Below are 20,114 nucleotides of genomic sequence, written 5' to 3'. Positions count from 1 at the left end.
GGTCTGTGTGTGTATGTATATATATGTATATATATATATGTATGTATATATGTGTATATATATATATATATATATATATATATATATATATATAATTTACATGCCAATTACAGTCGGTTATCTGAACAAAATTACGATCCAATAATGATTACAAAAGCAAACATGTTTTTTTTAATTACCATAGCAATTATAATTGTGTCATAAAAGTAATGAATTATCAATCACGTAATTACAATAATAATTGACCCCAAGCCTGGTCGTTTCTACCTCTTTTCCCTGTAGGCGTATCACTCCTGTCTTTGCTCCACTTCCCTTGTCCCTGTCTTTAGTATTCTCAGGGTAGAGCTAGTTCACACACAACTGAGTGAGAAACATGTGGTTCTAGCGCCCCCTGCTGTTCCCAAGCCTGAGCTGGAGGTGGGGCCCCTGGCTCCTCAGATCTTAAGTCGTGACTCTGAGGGCGATGAAGACTCACGCTAATGTGCAGAAGGGCTCATTCAGGTGGAACAATGCTGTTTCACTTTGTAGTTAAGGATCAGATTCTATTTTATTAACACAGCCGGGATGAAATGAACTACAGAGGTGAAGTCTATGTTTTTGAATGTCGCTCGATCTGATGATGATGATGATGATGATGAGTAGTGTAGGGTGATGCTGATGAATATGACACTGAAACCTCTGTCAGAAGTGAATGTTTGTGTGGTGATGTAATGTCCCTGCACAGTGATGGTGGCAGGAAGTGATGCCCACGACGTGATCGGACACTGCAGAAATAAAACTACCACCTATCTGACTTTTTATTTGTCTACACAACCAGTGTCATCATTGTGTTCTTTTCACACACACACACACACACACACACACACACACACACACACACACACACGCACACACACACACACACACACACATACTATAAATAAGACACAAACACACACACAGCAAGGAGTGCAGTCTTTTAACAAGTGCTGTTTAATCTAAAAATAAAGCAAACATACAGCAGCTCCTGTTAATGAATTCAACTCCATCTAATTATGGCCTCAGAGAAAATGCAGATTTTTTTTTTTTTTTTACACCCAACACATTTACATTTATGTGCCCCAGCAGCAACAATGCAAATCCATATTAAACTCCTGCTTTTCCCATTCCCACAAGCGTTTCATTTCATGACGACACCAACAAAGACATGTTAAAGGAGGTGCTGTGATTTCTATATTAATGAGTCCATTTCATAAGTCAGCATTTTGCAATGAAATAATCAACATTATAGCATCCAGGCTGCATTATCTTTTGTTTCCCCACGAGTGAAACGTTTGCAGCAAATTCACATCCAACTGGTGAAGCTCAAGATAAAAATGAACTTAATTCCAGCACGTTCATTTTGTTTACTTTTTTGAAATAATATGTTAAGGTTTCATCTATTCAGACAACTTTTTTTTTTCCAGGAAATTGGATCTCCTGACATGTTTTGATTGCCAACTGTCAGTCTTGCTCAGAGGTGATTGCTTTGATACATAAGGACACATGAAAGCCGCCAGTAAATGCTTTGATGTTTTTTTTCTTATGAAAGAACTCGCAGGGATACATCAAAGCAAATCAAATTTCCTGAAAAAAAGACGCCTGAATAAACAAAACGTTCATGTAAAAGTAACTTCGTTGCACTCATCTTAAAGAATGAGAAGTCACATTTTGTGTTTCTTAAGAAGAGTTAGTGCAGTCTTCATCTGCTCTATGCATCCCTTTACAATCACAGCTCTACATCTATGTTAGTCTGCACTTCACCGTAAGAGCATGCAGCAAGGTGTGAGTGTGTGTGCACATCCAGGTGTAAGTACGCGCGTGTGTGTGTGTGTATGTGTGTGTGTGTGAATTCACGACACACAGTTGCAACTAACTAAGCTGAGCCAGCTGTTGCCATGGTGAGAATAGATCATAGACCATGTGACCCAAAAATCCTGGCCAATCCCATGAAAATATGGAAAACTGCTAAAACAGTGAGGCGGGGGCTGCAGTGCCACTCACTCACTCACTCTTCCTTTCTTCTTCCTCTCTCTCTCTCTCTTTAAAAGGCAGGGGCCATGGGCCTCTGCTGTGTGAGTTTCTTAGGGTCCAGGGTCTCAGTGAAGGGCGGGGCTTGGTAAGGGTTGGTGGTCACTATGGTGGCCCCGTTGGCGATGGGGTACGGTGTCGCACGGACGTTGCTGGGAACTGTTTCCAGGTGCTGCCAGGTGAACAGGTTTGTGTTGCTGCCTGTTAGGTAGCGACGCAGTGCACTGAGGGTCAGTACGGTCTGTTAGTAACACACACACACACACGTACACACACACACACAAAAAAAAGAAAGGTTAGATCTCACACACTGATAGGCAGTTTATGAAATTAATAGAAAACTTGTATTATTGCTAAAGGATTAGTTAAAAGAGAAGATCATGCAGCAGAGATGAAGTCATTAGTTAAAAGCTACAGTAATTTGAAAAGGTGGGTCTTGAGCCTTTTCTTCGTGTGATAAAAGTTCAAAACAACTCAAACATCTCAGTGCTGCTGCTCTGATACACAGTTCATTTTCAGCCTTAGTCATTAACTTCATTCATTAACGCGGGCTGTGTAGAACATTTGTTGATGGATCACAAAAGACACTTTTTTTTTTTTAATCAATCGACTAAAGAAGACTTTAGCTGTGTAACCTAGGAGCACAAAAAAAAAAAAGAGTTGTATTATGTAAAACCATCTTTTGTCCTGTACTATTTTATAATTCTATTCTGTATGCTTCTATCTAAGGTTCAAATGTCCTCAGGTGTCTATAATAAATCTCTAATAATCCTCCCATTCCCAGTTATGAAGCTGTTTCAGACACTTGTTGACATGGATAAGATGCTGTTTTGTCTCCTCACAATGATGTTCAGAATAGTCTTTTCATTTTTGGGTTGTTATCTTTCATGTTTTTATTGTTATCTTTTGTTGTTTTCATAGTTGTTGGATTGTTATCTTTTATCTTGTTTTAGGATTGTTATCTTTTATGTTGTTTTTATAGTTTTAGGATTGTTCTTTTATGTGATTTTTATAGTTTTTAGGTTTATCTTTTAGGATTGCTGTCCTAGTGTTTCCTCGGAGGGGACCCTCCGTACTGGGGGCTGTGATGGGCCGTGGCTGCAGTGGTCCTGTCTCGTCGTGGCCCTCAGTGATGGTGAATAGCTTCTGCTGTTTTGCTGGACTGGGGGCTCTGTCTCAGCGCCCTGTGCCCACGGTCCTCTGTCCCCAGCCATGTGCCATTGTCCTTATTTTAACCTGTGTGTCTGTGTGTGGTGGGCGTGGTTTGTGCGAGGTGGGTGTATTTTTAACTATGTAAAAACGCTTTGAGCTACATTTGTTTGTATGAAAAGCGCTTTTTATAAATAAAGATCGATTGATTGAAAGTAACATTGATAAAACACTAGGATACCATTGGTCAGTATAAAATCATGGAGGACAGCTGTTTGGACTCAATGAACGTCTTTTTCTAATGCATCGATCAGGGCTGTGTGTGTCTGAGCATATCTCAGTTTACTGATGATAGGCAGGGCATCATTGGGCCGACATACAGACAGAGCATCTAAGGTAGGAAACTCCACTCACACAGGCTGGGAAATGGAACGAGTTCCTTAGTTTCTGGTCGTGAGGGGACTTCAGTAACCTACATCAGAACCATATGGAGGCCTCACTGAGGCTGATGAGTTCTTATTCCTATTTGAGCTAATCATAGAAGTGACACTGTCACTGTTGTCTGAAACACGTCCCTAAACCTGAGTTTCAGCTTTTAGTTTAAACACATGGGTTAAAAACTGTCACACCAAACCAACGGAGTGACAAAGCTGTAGTTACAATAACACCAAAGTAGAACGAGAATATGAAAACAATCCTGATTATGATCACATGAAAAGCAACAAAAACATTTTAAATAATTCCATTCCCTATCAGAGAAACAACAGATTGATCAATTGCATTTCCTGAAGAAAATGCAAGTGAGGATGCATAAACTGACCCCCTCGGAGTCACTATATCCCCTCAGAATCAGTATAACCCCTCAGAGTAAATCTAACTCTTAGTAAAAACCCTCAGAATTACTATAACCTGTAGGAGCCGATTAATCAATAACCATTGAACTTAAAAAAACACGGGGACATTGTATATGGTTCTTATCATTCTGTATGCTGGTACCCTAGTCGGTACAGTCAGACTAAATACAGGGGAGGAGTTACCAGCTAATAAATGTGAAATGTGAAAAAAATAGATTTCACAATATATCGCGATTTTTTGGGTGCCAATTTTAAATCAAATTTTTTAATTTAAATTTTACATTTTTATTTTTTTAATATTTCATCAATATTTTTGTGTATTTGTGCAATATTTCAGTGGTTACAATGCTTTCAATGTTTTGCAATGGTTATTTGATGCACTTGATTTTATGATGGCAGTGTGTAATATCTGCAATATTTATGTATGTACAGACATTTTATTTTCATATAATCTGTTCACATCAGTGTTTAAACTGACACCATAGGAGAAATTATTTTTTTCTTATTTTTGTGCATTATCAGTAACTCAGGGTAATTTATCCTTAATGTTCTCACTTACAGTTGTTACAATGCCATCATTATGTTGTCATGGTTACTTTGAGACTTCTACACAGTAGTTTCAGTGAAAAGAAACTTGTTGCAATTTATTTTATGATGGCAGTGTGTAATGCTGTATTTTCTTTTTTTCAGTGAAATTGTGCAAAAACATTATTAATAAATAATAAATAGGATGTTTTGAAGAAAATAGTTTTGACTCAATTTGTCCTCTGAATGATTAATATCTTCTGATAAACATATACAGCAACTTGATTTTTCATCTCTACGTTTAATTTTGATATTAACTGGGTAGAATATTGCGTTAATATTGTATTGTGGCATAAGTATCGTGATACGTATGGTATCGCAACATCCTTGCCAATAATACTCACCCCTACTAATAAACATACAGAATAAAGAAGATGGAAAAGAATATAATTATTGTGAGATTTTACAATTATTTTAAATTGCATTTCTTAAAAAAATCACTTCAAAAGTTTACTTACAGGTCCTTTAACAAACAGGTAGTAGATCTATTGCTAAGGTCACTTTGAAACAGTACATGCACTTGATTTAAAGTAATCCCAGTGCTATACAGAATCAGCCTCATTCACACACCAATGGTGTCAGAGGGGCCATGCAGAGCCCTTAATCTACCATTTGGGGCCTCATTAGGGTTGAGTGTCTTGTCCAAAGACAGTAAGACTGTGTTTGAAATGTCATACTAACGTACTACTCATACTAAGTCTAAAATCAGTCAAAATTAGTATGTTGTGCGTTCACATTAGATAGCATGCAAGGATTGAGTATGTGAGAAATAAGTATGCACGGTGGGCACACTAGTCATACTCAACCATGCAGTGACATGCAGTCAGGGTAGGCAAGGTAGGCAGTGCCTACCCAAGGGTGAATTGATATTTTGATTATTTGTTTTAATTATAATGTAATTATAAATTATTTATTTTTCCATTTCCGATAGCCTACAGTAGCAGTAAGTTTGAAAGTGTCTGCATTTTGTGCGTTTCATAGCCCAAATTACTCAACAGTCGGGATGTAACAATTCACTCAACTCCCGATACAATTTGACTGGGTTCACGATTCTCTCACGATTTATTTTACAAAATGGGACTCTACATAAATGACTAAAAAATATTCCTTTATTTTTTGGGGGAAAATACTGTACTATTTTCCTTTTATTTTTCATTGTCAAAAGAATCCCTTGATAAACTATTCAAAACAATGCAATTTAACTAAAAATAAATATTGAATGAAATAAATAAAGGAATAATACAAATAAAGAAGAAGCTTATTAATTTCAATTCTGGTTCTATAGTAAACAATGCAAATCTGCATAATAGTTCTTATTCTTTTTAAAAGTGCAACTGAAAATGTATTTTGTGCCTTAACAATTGGACTTCTAAAAAAAAACCAGTCATTTCTCTGTATTTATGTCAGATATTTGTTTGGACCAGCAGAGGGCGCTGGTAACCCAGTGGTCAGTTGGCATGCAGAAAGTCTTGCAGTGAAGAAGAGATGCTATGCGCTAGCAGACACAGCTAATAAAAAAAATGTGACTCTTACAGATATTCACGTAATATTACAGATATTCCTTTGGTGCTACAGGGGAAAGGAATCATTTATGAACATGTTTAAGAGTAGAAGGTGGCCAGAAAGAAAGTATTGGCAGATTCCGCTCGCCGCCAACACTTTTAAACAAGAGAAGGATAAATATATATCTGCTGTTTTAAAAAAGTACTGCAATTCAATTTTCAGAATATCAATGTGAACCTATGAATCGATTTTTTATTGCCTTACAATTAATCGTTACATCTCCACTAAACAGCGCTATTTTCTGGAACGGCTGCCGTCTCACTCCGCAGTAAGGCAGGAGGAGGCCACGCCTCTTCCCAAAAGCAAACGGCTGCTCTGCCTCTGTTCCCATAGCGTACTTTTATGTGTTTGCACATGCGCAGTCAGTTCCCCAAGATGAAAACCATTTACGTCCAAAGGCAGCTCTCTATGCTGCCTTTGGACGTAACCGTGCTATGCTAAATGCTATACGTAAGTTAACAGTGCATTAGTGAATCGATCCCAAGTGGCCTCTGCTACGTTCTCTAGCGAGTGGGCAGGATAGCACTACAGTCAGGATGACAACGCTAGAGATGATAGAGAAACTTTGTTTTGAGGAAAAACGACAGCTTTTAAAAGATGAGAGACCAACACCTGAGTTACTAGATCTTCAGCAAAGGTAAAGTCAGAACACGTTTCATACTTTTCACAGTGAATAGAACAAAAGGAAGGGTTGGCTTTGTGGTTGTTGTCATTTTCTTCATGTTTCTGTGTTTCCAACACAAACAACGAATGCGCTGCCATGTCATGAGTTATATCTTGTTGGGAGAGTATGGAGGCTATATTAAATAATTGTTTATGTTTCTTTAATGGTGTTTATGATGTTGATTTTGTTAGATGGTTAAATGCTTGTTGATGTGGATCTTGTTGGGTTTTTTTCTTTCTTATTATGAATTTTATATTTTGATAAGCTCATTGAGACGACTTTGTTGTAAATTGCTTTATACAAATAAAATTGATTTGAATTGAATTAACACTTGCCAGCAGAAACATATGAAAGTGTCATTGGTGGTCTCGATTTGCAACGTGCCTACCCAACCCCAGTGGTCACGGCACGTCACTGCAACCACCCCATGATGCATTCTGAGCGGAACGTAAAATCGCCCTAAGATCAGCTTCAAGCTAAAAGGCAAACATCCCCTTTTCAAAACAAAAGCATCTCTTCCATTAGTTTTCAACACTTTTGTAAATAGGGCTCTTGTTTTGAAGTTAGCTGTAAGATTTGTCAGTAGCACAATAGATGGTCTCTAAAAATCTACAAAATGTCAGCATGAAATGTGTTTCAGTGAGTTTTATGGATCAAACGTTGATGATATTCTACAAAGTCACTTTCTCACTTAAAATGTTTTCAGAACTTTCAAAGGTAGAGAATCAACGCAGATATTTAGCCTCAGTGTGCTTCAGGTTTTTGCCTCATAGGTTTGAAATGCATCTTGGGAAACTTAGAAGTATACGGGGCGACCGTGGCTCAGTGGTAGAGGGTAGTCGTCCAATAACCGAAGGGTTGAGGGTCCAATCCCGCTCTATCCGAGTCATTGTTCTTGTGTCCTTGGGCAAGGCGCCCTACCCACATTGCCTCGTATGAATTTGAGTCTCCTTGAAAAAAGCACTACATAAATCCAAGCCATTATTATTATAAGTATACTGTACTTGAGTGGGAATGGTCATCATCCTAACCATACTTAGAGTAGACAGTATATACTTGTTAGGTTTGTAGTGCATAGTACAGAGTATGTCATTTCAAACACAGCCCAAGACACATGGACAGGTATAGCCTTGGGATTGAACCCCCAACCTCCTGATCAGGAGACGTTCACCTGAGCCACTGTCGTCCCAAACACCAACAAGCTGCACTACTGTCTGCTGATGATCAAGTATATACTGTCTACTTAGAGTAGACAGTATATACTTGTTAGGTTTGTAGTGCATAGTACAGAGTATGTCATTTCAAACACAGCCCAAGACACATGGACAGGTATAGCCTTGGGATTGAACCCCCAACCTCCTGATCAGGAGACGTTCACCTGAGCCACTGTCGTCCCAAACACCAACAAGCTGCACTACTGTCTGCTGATGATCACTGAGGAGCTGTTTAAGGAAAGTTTCAGCCACATAAACTCAGAGTGGATGGAGAGAGTGAAAGCAGCTTGAGTGTTATTAGTTCAGGGGGAGCGGGGGAGGGGGAGGGACCGTAGGTAACAGCCTCTGATTGACCTCCATGAAGGAAACGCTCTTAAATGTGGTCAAAGCCAGCAGACACTGATAGGCCTGGAATGATAGATGATGATGATGATGATGATGATGATGATGATGATGATGATGACATAGTGTGTAGACATACAGACCCAGGTGAGGATGGAGAAGAAGCAGAAGGCAATAGTGGCTCTGGCAGCGTCGGAGCCCTGGGCCAATGGCAGCTCGTCTGGAGACGTTGCTTGCCACTGATTGGCCAGAAAACAGAAGCCGACAAACCACAGGAAGCTGACCACACCTGAAGGAGGAAGAGAGTGTTTTAGGATCCTTTCAAAGTAATATGTGTTTCAAACACATGTGTGTCAATGTTTAAGCTCTTTAAACTGTCTGAGGAATTTCTAAACTCTTGCCATTTTTGATTAAAATGAGGAAAAACAGTTTTAAAAAAAGAAAACTTTAAACCTTTTGGCTTTTAGTTTTTTTTGTGCAATTTGTCTGTGATACAGTTGATATTTTGGGCCAATGTTTTATTACAAAAAGAAGTTCATAATGAAACTAAAAGCCAAGTGCTGACTGCACATAATTAGTTAATTCAACAGAAATACATAATCTTGCAATTGCTTTTGGTCAATATTTAGAAAATTACTAATTGTCTTCAACATATACAAGTTGTTCTTGTGTCATTTTTCACCAGCATTTGTTTGACTATTATCAGGATTACACCAAGAGAAGTTAACACTTTACTTAAAGCTTTGTACATAAGGCTGACATTATGCTGTCATTATCTGTCATTAGCATGAATAATGTGTTATTCATGCTAATGAATAACTGTCATTACGTGTCATTCACTAAACTGTGACACCTTTGGAGCTATCTTGGCATTTTTTGGGTTAGGTGGAAGGATCTAGTGCGGTTATATTGGGTTAGGGTTAGGATAACAAATGACACTTAATGACAGCCTTCATGACAACTTATTCATGGTAATGACAGATAGTGACAGCATAATGTCAGCGTGATTAGTGATAGGCCGATACATTTGCGTTTTTTACGTGTATCGCCATTAGCCGATGCGGGCTGCTGCATTCGCCGATACGCATTGTTTACAGAATTCTTGTTCTACATCACCTGTTTTTAATATTTGTTAAATATTTTCTACTTGTTCATGTTCTACATCACCTGTTTTTAATATTTGTTAAATATTTTCTACTTGTTCTTGTTCTACATCACCTGTTTTTAATATTTGTTAAATATGTTTTACTTGTTCTTGTTCAACATCACCTGTTTTTAATATTTGTTAAATATGTTTTACTTGTTCTTGTTCTACATCATCTGTTTTTAATATTTGTTAAATATTTTCTACTTGTTCTTGTTCTACATCACCTGTTTTTAATATTTGTTAAATATGTTTTACTTGTTCTTGTTCTACATCATCTGTTTTTAATATTTGTTAAATATTTTCTACTTGTTCATGTTCTACATCATCTGTTTTTAATATTTGTTAAATATTTTCTACTTGTTCATGTTCTACATCATCTGTTTTTAATATTTGTTAAATATTTTCTACTTGTTCATGTTCTACATCACCTTTGTTATTCAATAAATGTTCCTTTTTTAAAAATTGAGACTCATACCATTCGTTATCATCATTGTGTACTTTCTATGATGTAAATTGAGGGAGCAAAAGTAGTATCGGCTTAATAAAATCAGCAGTCCGTATCGATCATCAGCTAAGGCTGATGGAAGAAAAATTGGTATTGGCCCTAAAAAATCCATATTGGTCTATTTCTAATGCTAATGACAGGTGTCATGTCATAATAATGACAGCGTAATGTCAGCCTTATGTATAAAACGTCAAGTAAAGCGCTACCAAGTTTTTAACCAAAGATAGACCTTACACCATGGAAGATTCCATTACATTCTGAAGGGGATCTGGGTCAATAAACTGATTCTGGATCAGTGTCAAAACCTAAAAAAACCCTATCTCTTTAATTAGTGTCGAAATTTCAAAAACCCATGTCTCAGTTGGTAATGATCAATCTGCATGAAATTTAACTTGGTTATGTCGGGTTGGTTCCTCATTTACTCCGCTGAGTTTAATCCAGGTCGGATTGGGATTGCAGGTTTTTGCCAATATCTGGCAAAGAGGATGTTTGGCGCTCGGTGGAGGTGTGCGCTCTCTGAGTGCTCCGTGCTCTGTCCTCATTGGATTTGTGCTACAATGAAATGAGACGTTTGTGTACCAGAGAAGATAAGGTCCAGCATGACGGCACGTCTTCTGTCCCGGACATTGCTCATGGTTGGAAAGTAAACGTCCAGAATCAGGAAACAGATGCTGCCCAGGAAGCAGGCCACGCCAAGGGTGATGCCATAGTTACAGGCGTCGGCGTTGTTGTTGAAGATGCAGAGCAGACGCTCGCTGCCGATGTTGATGTAGCCCTCGTTTATGATGCAGCTGAAGACCACGATGGAGAAAACCTGAGGGAGGGGAAACATGAGGGTCAGTTTATTATCTGACACAGTGATTCTCAACTGGTGGGTCGGGACCCAAAAGTGGGTCGTGGACCTGTACTGGGTGGGTCGCGGACAGCTGGTCAAAATTAAATAAATGCTTAATGTCTGTCATGTTGTATTTTATTTTAAAAGAAACTTTTCTTTTGATAGGCATGCTGTGAAATGCATGTCACACAGGAAAATATGTAGATTTGTGTTAGGAAAAATATTATGTATGTGTTTTACAACAGCTATTTTTGAAAAACAACATTTTGTTGGTTGAATTCTAAAAAAAAAAGAAGAAGAAAAAAAAAAAAAAAGTGGGTTGCGATTTAATGTCCGTGGCAAAATGTGGGTCCCAGGGTGGGACCAGTTGAGAACCCCTGATTTAACACACATTCTCAGAGAAAGTGTGTGAGAGTGTGAGCAGGAGAGGAAAGTTACAAAGACAAGAAGACAAAACATCAAACCCACTGGTTTATGGGCTCAAATCTGACACATGTGAGACATTGAGCGAATAGCTCTTAGTGAATAAATACATAAATAATATTATATGGCGACAAAATGAAACACATAACCTGTCAAATATCACATCCTTCCCCACAGTATTTATTTAGTCAGAGGGAAAGACTCACTATCAGTATCTACTTTGTAAACGTTCAGACACACACACGCACACACATGCACCTTGCATTTGTATTTCTTCAACAGAAACACACTTTGTTCACTTGAAAACCTCTAAAACAGGGATGTCAAACTTATTTTATTTCGGGGGTCAAATACGAATCACATCTCACGTGGGCCACAGATTTTAGGTGGAGAAAACAAGCAATTTTAACAACATAGTGCCTTAGTTTTCAATATCGGGTCAAATTCACTTCAATTGATTCTGTTACCATGTTTTATGTAACGTAGAGGAATTTTGAGGAATTGTTTGTGAGAAAATTGAGTTATTTCCACAATTTGCAATTAAAAATGACTGCATTCCTGTGATATTAACAAAAGACAAATGCTATCATTCAACTGGTGAATTTGAGATTTCTACAATGGGACGTTTTGGTAATTTACACAATAATTCACGTCTTTCTTCTGCGGGCCGAATTGGATGCTCTAAAGGGCCGGATTTTATTTGTATTTATTTTTTGCTATTGTCTAAAAATGCTTTCTGCGGCACTGTTAACATTGGTAATCTCAATGTTGGGGAAAATTTAAGGTAAAAAGGAAATATTCCATATAAATATTGACCATGACGTGTACCAATAGTAGTGTTTCCATGGGACGATCTGGCTGCAGATTTTTAATAAAGGACATTTTTCTGCAAACTGGGTGCCAGTATAGACCATTTAAAGGTAGATAAAGCACTGAATTCACTATATTTGGACCGTGTTAAATACTGGCCAGTGTATGATGTGTACCAATAAAAGCAGACATGAATGTCTGGACAGAATCTGATTTGAAAGGTTATAATAGATCTCATGCTCAGGATGCGGTGGAAGATGGAGGAAAGACACAGAGGAGACATTGTTGCTTGTGTATTCCTGCTGTGTGATGATTAAACACACACACACACACACACACACACACACACACACACATTCTCACATTTGCTACTTTTTAAAGACCCCATTCTTTTGCTATTCCTGTAAGGACCCTACTTTACAGCCATCCTAGAAACATATGAAATGCCTTCCTTGACCAGAAAAAAAATGTATTTTAATGCCATCACCACAGAATTCTTTTACACACAAAGAGAAGAAAAATATAGATTTTTAAAGCCCCATATATTTTCACTAATTTCTTTAGGACGTTTTAAAAAAAAATATGATTTTACTATTTTTGTAAGGACCATGTGATATCATCATGCAATTAAAGCACGATGTGACGTCATGCTTAAACTGCACAAAATTCCAAAATCCAGTTATGTCACAGCGGACTCCTAAATGTAAAAGATAGATTTTGGCTTTAGAAAAGTTTTTATGACATTTTTAGTGAGAAATATAATCTTACCTTTCCGTAGTTTGTTTGCTTTTCCGCGCAGAACGTACCGGAAGTGACGTTTTTTTCAAACAGGAAGTGATGTCGATTTACATGTTTACATTTTAGAAACAATTAAAAATTCCAAAATCCAGTTATGTCACAGCGGACTGCTAAATGTAAAAGATAGATTTTGGCTTTAGAATAGTTTTAATGACATTTTTAGTGAGAAATATAATCTTACCTTTCCGTAGTTTGTTTGCTTTTCCGCGCAGAACGTACCGGAAGTGACGTTTTTTTTCAAACAGGAAGTGATGTCGATTTACATGTTTACATTTTAGAAACAATTATTTACTTTTTAATATTCGTCATAATATTCATTCACATGTGAATATATCTCCAAACCTCGAGACTAAAGTGTAGTTTGAAACACTGGAATGTTGGAAAAATGGGAATATGTTTTTATTTCTTTATAAAATGTGTTTTGGTTACTTAACAACGACCATTTTTAGATTAATAAAGTCTGATAAGCTGTATTGTACAATAGAGCATTGTAGAAAAGTTTAAAAAGATATGCATATTTAATTTTTTTATCCGTTTTTCGATTTAAAAGAGGTCAAGTGGCGTGTGCTCCATTAAAGTCTATGGGGGTCATCAGACCTCATATCTCCCCTGTGCAAAGGGCCAGGACTTTGAAATTCACATATGACATGCAGCTCAAAGAGACCTTTCTAATGAGCCCAAGTCTCTGGCCACTTCCTGTCCAAAGTTATGTCCCCTACTTCCCTGCTCATCATAAGGGCATTTTGATCCATAACTTTTGAAATTCATATATGATATTCAGCTTCACGGTGATGGGGTTTCATTCCGATTTGGTTCATTTCAGAGTTCAAGTTGATTCCCTAACCCTTATCAAAATTGTATTTATTTCAAAATGTTGGTTTTATGTTGTATTTCATTGTGAATGGGCTTCTATACAACAGTTGTCTAGTAGTGTGTGTAGAAAACATTGCTCCATGAGCAGGTGTTTAATTGAAGCTTCCCCTCCCCCACCTCCCACAGCTCTACACATAAAACCTCCCTAAAACCATTACACAGCACAACCATTTTACCTTACACTACTACAATTTAGACTACATTTATTTATCATGTATTTTTAAATTAATAAATAGTTAATAAAATAGTTAGATGAAGTCTTTGACCAAGTCTTTGACCATCTCATGTCCAAAGTTATGACCCCTAATTCCCTGCTCATCATAAGGGGATTTTTATCCATAACTTTTCACAGGGAGCTTGGATTTTAAAAACAAGTGCATATTATGATTTATCTCTGGGTGACCTTTTGGAAGTGGGTGGTCTCATCTCTGTAGACTCTTGTTTAGTCAGACAAGGGCCTAGGAGAATGGGACTTGAATATGTTGTGCGGCCCCTCTGGACGTGCCCAAAAATGATTCAATGAAGTCTCAGAGACTTACGGTGGTGAAACGACAACCCTTCAAAGGGTGTCTGGATCAAGGATTTGGGGGGTCCTAGAGGGCGAACCCTGGCACTTGTAGTAACCATTCCGCATGTTCTGGACTCAGTTGGAGGAGACCTTTCCATAGAGGTCTCATTTGTGCAGATTGGATGAAAATTGGCAGAGTTGTGAATACGGAGGCCAAAATCTCACATGGTCTCGAGTTTCAAAGGCCAAAGGGCCTATTTTGGGTGATTCTGGATATGAAGACATTAATCCAGGAATCTGAAATTCACCTATCTTTTAGAGGGTGGTGGGACTTTTCCAACGGTACCTTCCTCACCTCTTAATGACCTTTGGATCATGAGAGAGAGCCATTTGAAGTTTTCAGGACAGTTTCTGGAAAATGCTGCAACTTAATTCATTAAAAATCAACAGAAGGTTCTAGAAACCTGAAAATTCACACAATCTATGGTGAATTGATGATAAATCAGGGGTGCGACTTTGGAGGCTGTACTCCAAAGTTTAGGGGGTCATTCAGGGTCAACGTCGGATCTGGGAGTGAGAAACGGCGTCCCTGGCAAGAAGACAACACACCAGAGGTCTATATCTTAAATATGTTGATGTGGTCTTTGAGACGATGCAGGAAACGTTGACCCCGTGTTGATACGACTTTGCGTTCCGGAGTTATGGCCATAGGTCACCAAAGGTCACGATTGAAGGCCGAAAAGTGGGTTCAGGGGGCTACCTCAGCCATCTTTAAACTTATCGGAATGGAAACAAGTCAGGCTCATACGGGGGTCCTAAGGATGAGGTGTGTGAAATTACTGCTTTCTAGCTTAAAAATTGAGCTCAGTACAGGCCAAAAACTGATTTCAGGCATAAAATGACATTTTTGCGGCTTTTTTTATTTAAAGTTAAAAAAAATCATTAAAAATCAATGGAAAGGCTTAGAAACCTGAAACTTTGCACACTCTGTTATAAGGTCACAGCCTTCTGATTGTCCAAGGTTGGAGTTCCTGTGACCTGCCCTTCATAGGTCAGAGGTCAAGTGGTGTGTGCTCCATTAAAGTCTATGGGGGTCATCAGACCTCATATCTCCCCTGTGCAAAGGGCCAGGACTTTGAAATTCACATATGACATGCAGCTCAAAGAGACCTTTCTAATGAGCCCAGGCCCAAGTCTCTGGCCACTTCCTGTCCAAAGTTATGTCCCCTACTTCCCTGCTCATCATAAGGGCATTTTGATCCATAACTTTTGAAATTCATATATGATATTCAGCTTCACGGTGATGGGGTTTCATTCCGATTTGGTTCATTTCAGAGTTCAAGTTGATTCCCTAACCCTTATCAAAATTGTATTTATTTCAAAATGTTGGTTTTATGTTGTATTTCATTGTGAATGGGCTTCTATACAACAGTTGTCTAGTAGTGTGTGTAGAAAACATTGCTCCATGAGCAGGTGTTTAATTGAAGCTTCCCCTCCCCCACCTCCCACAGCTCTACACATAAAACCTCCCTAAAACCATTACACAGCACAACCATTTTACCTTACACTACTACAATTTAGACTACATTTATTTATCATGTATTTTTAAATTAATAAATAGTTAATAAAATAGTTAGATGAAAGTTCATAACATTTAGAAGACACAGAATTTGTACATTTGGTTTTTGAAATAGAAAATCTGTTCACTTTTAAAGGGGAGTATTGTGTAGAAATCCCTTTTTCAAGCTTTATATCATGTTAGTGTGTCATTCCCTCCTGAAAAACATTCCTCCAGTGTTGTTCAGGTTGATTCATGTAATTTTGAGTAATCTTTTAATCTTCTGCCACCACTGCCATCACTGATTACAAAACCACTCTCATGTTCCCTCAGTTCAACCCAATTTAATTTTTATTAATGTATGTTTTCTAATCCAACATTTCATAGCACATATATACTGTATATGAAGGGTAGATTTGCAAAAACGGAGGAAAAAAATATACTGACGGCCCAGGGAGAGAGTGACATGCGCGCACCTACATGTACATACAGTTTTATATTAATAATTTTAATAATTGTTATTAAAATGACATGATCATTGAACAACACTGCTGATCAATTGGCTGCAGCACCTGTAGCCATTATAAAAAGATGCACAGAGGCTAATCTGACAGCTGGATGGAGAAGGGTACGTCTGCGGAGGGGTAGCCCTGTAACTGCAGCACTCTACGTGTGGCCTCATAATGCAGGAAGCGGCACACAAGAGGATCTACACTGTAGATTCTACAGAGACCAAAGAGACTATGACTGATAATGTTCGGTGAATGCCAATGCTATGCCATTGTTAATGCTAGGTTAATACTAGGTTAAATGTCCCCATTGCGGGATTAATAAAGATACTCTACTCTACTCTAATGCTAGGTCAATGTTAATAATCCAATGCCAATGATACGCTAATGCAGTGCAATGCGGGTCAGCACCTGCATCTTTGCTTGTATTTTCTTCAAGAAGTGCAACTATTTTAGTTAATAGGATTTCTCAATAGGATAAGTAAAATTCACTGTAGGGCTACTTTGTATATGATATTACATTATTGTTTATTAAGTGTGCAGGACTATTTTTTTTTAACTTGTTTTTTCCATTTTCATTCATTCACTGTATATACTTTATGTATATATTCATATTCTTATTTTATTTTTATCTATTAACTTCTTGTTAAGACATTTCCTCATAACCTGCAGCTTCCTTAACAAAATCCTATCTGCAACACTTCTTTACCTCAATGTCTCAGTGATAAACATTTATAACCAAGATGGTTAATTTAATACACAAACTTATCTCTGAAAACATCTGTCACCTGTATATATCTTTGTTTTAAGTCTGGCTAGTAGGACTGGGTGATATATCTAGATTCAATAATATATAACATTTTCTATTTTGGCAATATAGAAAATGTCAATATCGCTTATTTTGGTATATATTTTTATAACTTATTTTGTTTAATAATACCTATTTTAGGAGTCACTACTTATCAATACAGCATGAAAAGCTCAGTTAAATGGATTTTGGAGTGCCAAACGAGGCACACTACAGAACTCACTCACACATGCTGTCTTTTATAGCAGAAAAAGCCAAAAGTGACATATTTTGTGTAGCTGTGTCTTGTCTGTCATTTTGCATCAGAAAATTTAACCCCAAATTGTCTTTCTGGATAGACTTTATTAATTATCAGGAATCACAATTTTGAGAAAGAATAGAGATATTTGTTTTGATTCATATCAGATTTTAGCTCGTTTGCTAATAGTGTTCTGGTTAGAAGAGGCCTGAGGGCACCTCTTATGATCCATGTGGGCACCATCTTGATGTCCCTTGCACTAAAATATGGTGTAAGCCATCATAAGATCATTGAGCAGGCTGGATATTATATCAATAAAAATGTATGACCCCAATCTCTACAGCTAAATCTGTGTATTTTTGATTCTACACACATGGGTGGACCATGGTTTTTCTTCTGCAACAAAAAAATGAGCTGACCACTCACGCCCTGAAGATGTTCACTGTTCATCTTTACAGATTTTTTTAAATCTTTATTAAAATGATGTAAACTGACTGGAGATTTTTAGGTTTATGGAATGAATCTCTCATTGATAATGAATTCGGAAATAATTGTTAATCACCTCAAATAGAAGTCCACCTATTGCAGATGAGTGAATATCTCTGCAGACTAGAGGGTTTCCTCCATCTTTGCTCTGGCTGATAACTGGGGACAGCTTTTTCTTAATAATGTCTTACTTAAGAAATGGACTCGTCTCTTCACAGCGTCTGAAAATACTACATGAAGACAGAAAGATGTCAGCCTCTCTTCATTCATGTTATTCGTCCTACCATGAGGAGCTATGTAGTGAGATAATTCAACAGGTCAGAATGGGAATACATGGCAATGTCAATATTAAGTCCCGCCCCTATTAACAAAAACTGTCTGTTTTATTCAGCAGTGTTTGTAAAGGTTGTTTTCTCTTAAAAACAAGATATGTCATACCATCAGTCTCACTTGATGGGTGCATAACTGTTTAGATCTCTTGTGTAGAAATGTCATTGTCGTGGTGTTTTTATGATGGGGGGAACAAACACATAAAGAGGAGAGGTAACTATTAGTTTATTACAAAGAACAGAGGGTGGAGAGGAGACAGACATTCAGAGCCCATGGACAGTATTAGCAGGGCTGGGTTAGTAGGTAGGTGGGATGTAAGAGATAGCATGAATGACATGAACAGTGAGATCTTCCATTAGATTAGTGATATACATCATTGTCAATCACTGTCAATGAAACACCAAAGCTTGGAGATGGGCTGAACATGCTGGGATAAAGGCAGGATGAGCTTGTGGATCCATGAGGGGGCCATGACAGTAAGGAAGGGGGCAGCAACCTAAAAACAGGCTGTTAGCACAGACAGGGAAACAGGACACAGGGGTCAGAGGTGAACACAAGGGGTAAAATGGGGGTAAATCACTGTGCTGTTTTAAAAAAAAAAACCTATCTGTTTTATTTATTCTCTCACAACACTAAAACATCAGATCTTGAGTTGAGGAATAAACCATAAGGATTGGAGAATTTACCCGGAAGAATACAAGGAAACTGATAACTCATTTGTTCAATTTAACCAGTAAACTAATGTGTTGATTAAATGCATAAAAAATAAAAAACAAGGGTATTTTCAGGACCCTCTGATGCCACAGAGGGAAAATGAGTGCTAAAAAAAATGTAATACCAATTTTTAAAATTAATCAGTATGATTTCATTTTTTTAAAACATAAATCTGAATTCACACAAACATCTTTAGGATAAAATAAACCCTTTAAACCTGCTACAAGTTCATTGATCCTCATTTTCCTTTTTAAAAAAGTATTGTGCATTCATCGCTATTTTAATTTTTACATTAAAAACACATTGGGTTATTTTTTTACAACTATTTATAACATAGACAGGTCTAATTGGTAAGAGCTCAAATTTCTACACACTTTTAGTTCCATTTTTGGCCACAGAGGGAGCTCTACTACACAGACTTGCAGTTCCATTTTTAGCCATAGAGGGAGCTCTACTACACAGACTTGCAGTTCCATTTTTAGCCATAGAGGGCGCTAAACTACACACACTTGCAGTTCCATTTTTCACGATAGGGGGAGCTCTTCTGAGGCTCGATACACACTTGACACACACATTAGTAAAAATACCTTCTCCTGAGGTCCATGCAGATTTTTACACCAGGCCTGTTAGAATAGCATTTACTATCTGTTTCAATGGTTATCTAAGTTAGGACCAGGGTTTTGGTCCTAACTTGTCCAAAGGTCCTAAGTAGAAAGGTGCTTTTACTGCTCGAGGTCCTCGGAAGGGTTGTAATGCAAGAACACACACACACACACACACACACACACACACACACACACAAAGGTGTCACATTCTGCCTGCAGACGTGATGAAGAGCCCACAGCTCAGTGTGGACACAAAGGCGCTCCTGTGCAGCGTGGGGAGGGGGAGGGTGGGGGGCAGGTATAGGCCGCCTCTAGATGGATGGACATGGATGGACACCCTCACACCCAGAGCAGAGCGGGGACACTCACCCACGACAGCAGCCTGAGGAGGGTGCGGGGATGCGTGAAGAAGGCCACCGCGTCAAAGGCGATGCTCCCGGCCTTCCCGGCGCCGTACGCCCCCGCTGGCTCCATCCTCCGGGTGTGTGCAGCCTGACGCCCGCCGAGACCAAACGAGACGAGTCGGTGAGAGCGTCCTCCTCCAGCC

General features: G+C 38.2%; 1 protein-coding gene across 2 annotated transcripts; it reads right to left on the bottom strand.

Moving 5' to 3' along the window:
* Positions 1-1,536: 1,536 nt before the first annotated feature.
* On the bottom strand, positions 1,537-20,114 carry LOC114472044 (synaptogyrin-3-like). 2 transcript variants are annotated; one of them, XM_028461123.1, is made up of 4 exons: positions 19,937-20,114; positions 10,652-10,886; positions 8,560-8,709; positions 1,537-2,290 (listed from the first exon to the last, which is right to left on the bottom strand). In XM_028461123.1, the coding sequence occupies exons 1-4, from the start codon at positions 20,039-20,041 to the stop codon at positions 2,118-2,120; spliced, it is 663 nt and encodes a 220-aa protein (XP_028316924.1). In that variant the 5' UTR covers positions 20,042-20,114; the 3' UTR covers positions 1,537-2,117. The 2 variants fall into 2 exon arrangements, with proteins under 2 accessions (XP_028316924.1, XP_028316915.1); XM_028461114.1 differs by having other exon boundaries at positions 8,564-8,709.

Source organism: Gouania willdenowi, chromosome 1, assembly GCF_900634775.1.
Source record: "Gouania willdenowi chromosome 1, fGouWil2.1, whole genome shotgun sequence".
NCBI classification, from domain to species: domain Eukaryota; kingdom Metazoa; phylum Chordata; class Actinopteri; order Blenniiformes; family Gobiesocidae; genus Gouania; species Gouania willdenowi.
Note: the sequence above shows the minus strand (reverse complement) of the source record. Positions and strands in the feature narration are given on the sequence as shown.

Coding starts and splice junctions, on each gene's coding strand:
- LOC114472044 (XM_028461114.1), bottom strand. CDS start 20,041: ATGGAGCCAGCGGGGGCGTACGGCGCCGGGAAGGCCGGGAGCATCGCC. Junction 8,710..10,651: donor GCTGGACCTTATCTTCTCTG/GTACACAAACGT, acceptor TTCCTCCTTCAG/GTGTGGTCAGCTTCCTGTGG. Junction 2,291..8,563: donor TCTTCTCCATCCTCACCTGG/GTCTGTATGTCT, acceptor TGTTACTAACAG/ACCGTACTGACCCTCAGTGC.